Source organism: Nematolebias whitei, chromosome 17 (assembly GCF_014905685.2).
Source record: "Nematolebias whitei isolate Nwh7 chromosome 17, NemWhi1, whole genome shotgun sequence".
NCBI lineage: Eukaryota > Metazoa > Chordata > Actinopteri > Cyprinodontiformes > Rivulidae > Nematolebias > Nematolebias whitei.
In genome coordinates this window covers 11,692,239-11,695,069 of record NC_056514.1, presented here as the reverse complement: position 1 = coordinate 11,695,069, position 2,831 = coordinate 11,692,239, and the positions used below count along the sequence as shown (strand labels likewise).

At 42.0% G+C, this 2,831-nt stretch overlaps 1 protein-coding gene across 1 annotated transcript in view; it reads left to right on the top strand.

Annotated features, from left to right (window-relative positions):
- Positions 1-310: 310 nt before the first annotated feature.
- The window catches only part of LOC119424122 (LLGL scribble cell polarity complex component 2), a 16,039-nt gene continuing 13,518 nt past the window's right edge, over positions 311-2,831 (top strand). The window contains exons 1-2 of the mRNA XM_037691590.1: positions 311-323; positions 365-554. Of these exons, the coding sequence (XP_037547518.1) occupies positions 311-323; positions 365-554 (203 nt within the window). The remainder of the gene's footprint in view (positions 324-364; positions 555-2,831) is intronic.

The window sequence follows — 2,831 nt, the reverse complement described above, 5'->3', positions numbered from 1 at the left end:
AGGCAGTGGAGTTGAAATTCAAAATCCACCTGTACCATGAGCTAGCCACAGCTCTCTCTCCTAGCCTGAGGAGTTTCTTGAGGAAAACGCTCTCCGGTCAGGAGTATGAGGAGGTCATCAACACCCTGGCAGCACTCACAGAAACAGCAGGGACAGAGGAGAGAGCGAGGAGCCTTGAGAAGAAACAGGGTGAGTAAAACTAGCATCAACAGAGCACTCACAGCAATTCTAAAATGTAATAACAACATTTCTTCCTATCATTTATTTAGAGGCATTCATTCACACACACGTCTGTATAATCTAATGGGTAATGTCCAATATAGGTAATGTTCTATAAGAATCTCTTTTTTTTTTCTCTCCAAAGGTCCACCCCGAGAGGGAGTTCCCAGTCCCACAGAGGTGCACGACTTCTTTTCCTTTTGTGTTGAAAAGCAGCAACAGGAGGGGGACAGTGGTGGTATTTCAGAGTCATGGGGCCGCCAGTTCGTGGTAGAGTACATGAGTGACTCTAAGTTGACAGGCTTCCAGTCTCTGCTCAACTTCTGGCATGAGAGGTCTGATGGGCTAGTGCCAGTTGCCAGGAGGCTGCTAGCAATCCCAGCAACAAGCACTCCTTCTGAGCGTAGTTTCAGTGTTGCTGGGAGACTGATTGAGGAGAGGCGTTCCACCCTCAATCCAGAAAATGTAGATGAACTTTTGTTCCTACATAGCAATTTATAATGACAACTATTCATATGTGCTGAAGAGTGGAAAAGTAGACTGATATGCACGGTGGCTGACAGACACACAGCAAACAGTTAAAACGTGCTGCAAACACAGGAATGAATCAAATTCCAAAACAAAAAAACAAATGCAACAGAAACAAAAATCTGCAGTCACAGAAAATAGATGACACACAATCAAAAAAAAAAATGCAAAGGAAAAATGCTTCAAATACAAATAACACCAAAACAACTGCTGGTCTGGTCAACAGAACCCTGCAAATACATTACAGCTGAGTGGCAACTGGCCCAAAGTTGGCTTATTTTATGAGTTTAATGTGCACTGAGTAGAGTACTTTTCAGCATTTTCCTTTGCATTCGTTTTTTGGGTTGTATGTTTTATTTTCTGTAATTGCAGGTTTTTTTCTTTCGCTGCATTTGTCTGTTGCATTTGTTTTGTTTTTGTTGTTGTTTTAGAGTTTGCATCATTTATGCTTTTGCAATGCTTTTTAACTGTTAGCTGTGTGTGCAGTAGCTGACTGTTTGCAGCATGTTAGCAGTTTACATTTGTTGGCCACTGTAGTATTACTGTTTGTTTAGCTGTTTGCAGCATGTTAGCAGTTTGCACCTGCTGACCACTGTAGTATTGCTGTGTGTGTAGTTGTTTGCAGCACATTTGCACCAGTCAACCACCATATATATATGGCAGTTGTATTTTTATTTAGTATTTGCATTATATGCACATTTTTTTTCCTTTTTCAAAAACTCAGGTACAATATGAATGTAATGCCTTTATGCAGTTTTGTTCATTGATGACAGTTTGTTTGGTGCAATTTTTTTGTTTAGTTTTTTATTTAAGCAATTTAAACCATGACAGGAACGTTACTGTCTAAAGGGAAGGAAACAATTGCTCAATAAATTAGTAAAAAGCAACTTCTATTTGTTATGTTTGGGTTCTTTCATCTAAGGTAGACATGGTGTGACCCATGTACTGGTTTTCATTTTTTGTTTTTACTGTAACTGACCTTCAAAAAAGCCAGAAACAGGGACTCAGCAGCTAATCCTCTGTAGAAAAACTATAAGGACTACAGGCCATGGATTTGTTTTGTGACCTTTAGTCAAGGTTTTTGTTTGAATTAAGGCAATAAATGCCTCCATATTTCACCACAGATTAACTCTTCCTGTCATATCTTTTGAAATCAAACTGCAGAACACAAAGTAATTTAAAAAGGAATGGTTAGAAAATCAATTCAAATTCAATGCATTTCTTAAAAATTAAATGAAGAGGAAAAAAAAACAGGAGCAGGACAGGAGTGGGAGTGATTCTGACCAGGAGCAGGACAGGAGCAGGAGTCATGTTACCAGGAGCAGGACAGGACAGGATTAATTTTTTTACTCTGGACCAGGATTGGGACAGGACAGGATTTTTTTCTGTTGGACCAGGACAGGACAGGAGTGAAAATCTACTCCTGTGTCATCCTCTACTGCACACCTGTAGAAGGAGGTGAGGACTGAGCTTCCCAGACCAGCTCGCCTCAGCCGTCTGAGGAAGTAGTCTCTGATGAGCTTTCTTGATCGGGCTGGTGGTGGTGGTGTTGCTCCAGCTGAGGTTGTCATTTATGTGTACACCCAAGTATTTGTAGATGGAGACCACTTCCACCGCAGATCCCCTTATGTTCAGGGGGGTGGAGATATTTTTGTTCCTTCTGAAGTCCACAATCATCTCCTTTGTCTTCTTCACATTGATGTGAAGGTTATTCTCTTTGCACCAGCTCTCCAGGTGTTCCACCTCTTGCCTGTAGCTGGACTCATCATTGTTTGTGATGCATCCCACCACCGCTGTATCATCTGCAAACTTTACAGTGAGACAGCCTGGATGGGTAGCTGCACAATCATACGTGAGCAGAGTAAACAGGAGGAGGCTCAACACACATCCCTGAGGAGGGCCAGTGCTGAGGGTTATGGTGGAGGAGGAGAAGTTGTGGATCCTCACTAACTGTGGTCTGTTTGTTAAGAAGTCTAGTACCCAGTTGCAAATGGAGGGGCTTAGTCCTAGTGTGGATAGTTTGTCCATCAGGGTTTGGGGGATCATGGTGTTGAAGGCGGATGTGAAGTCCACAAAGAGCATAC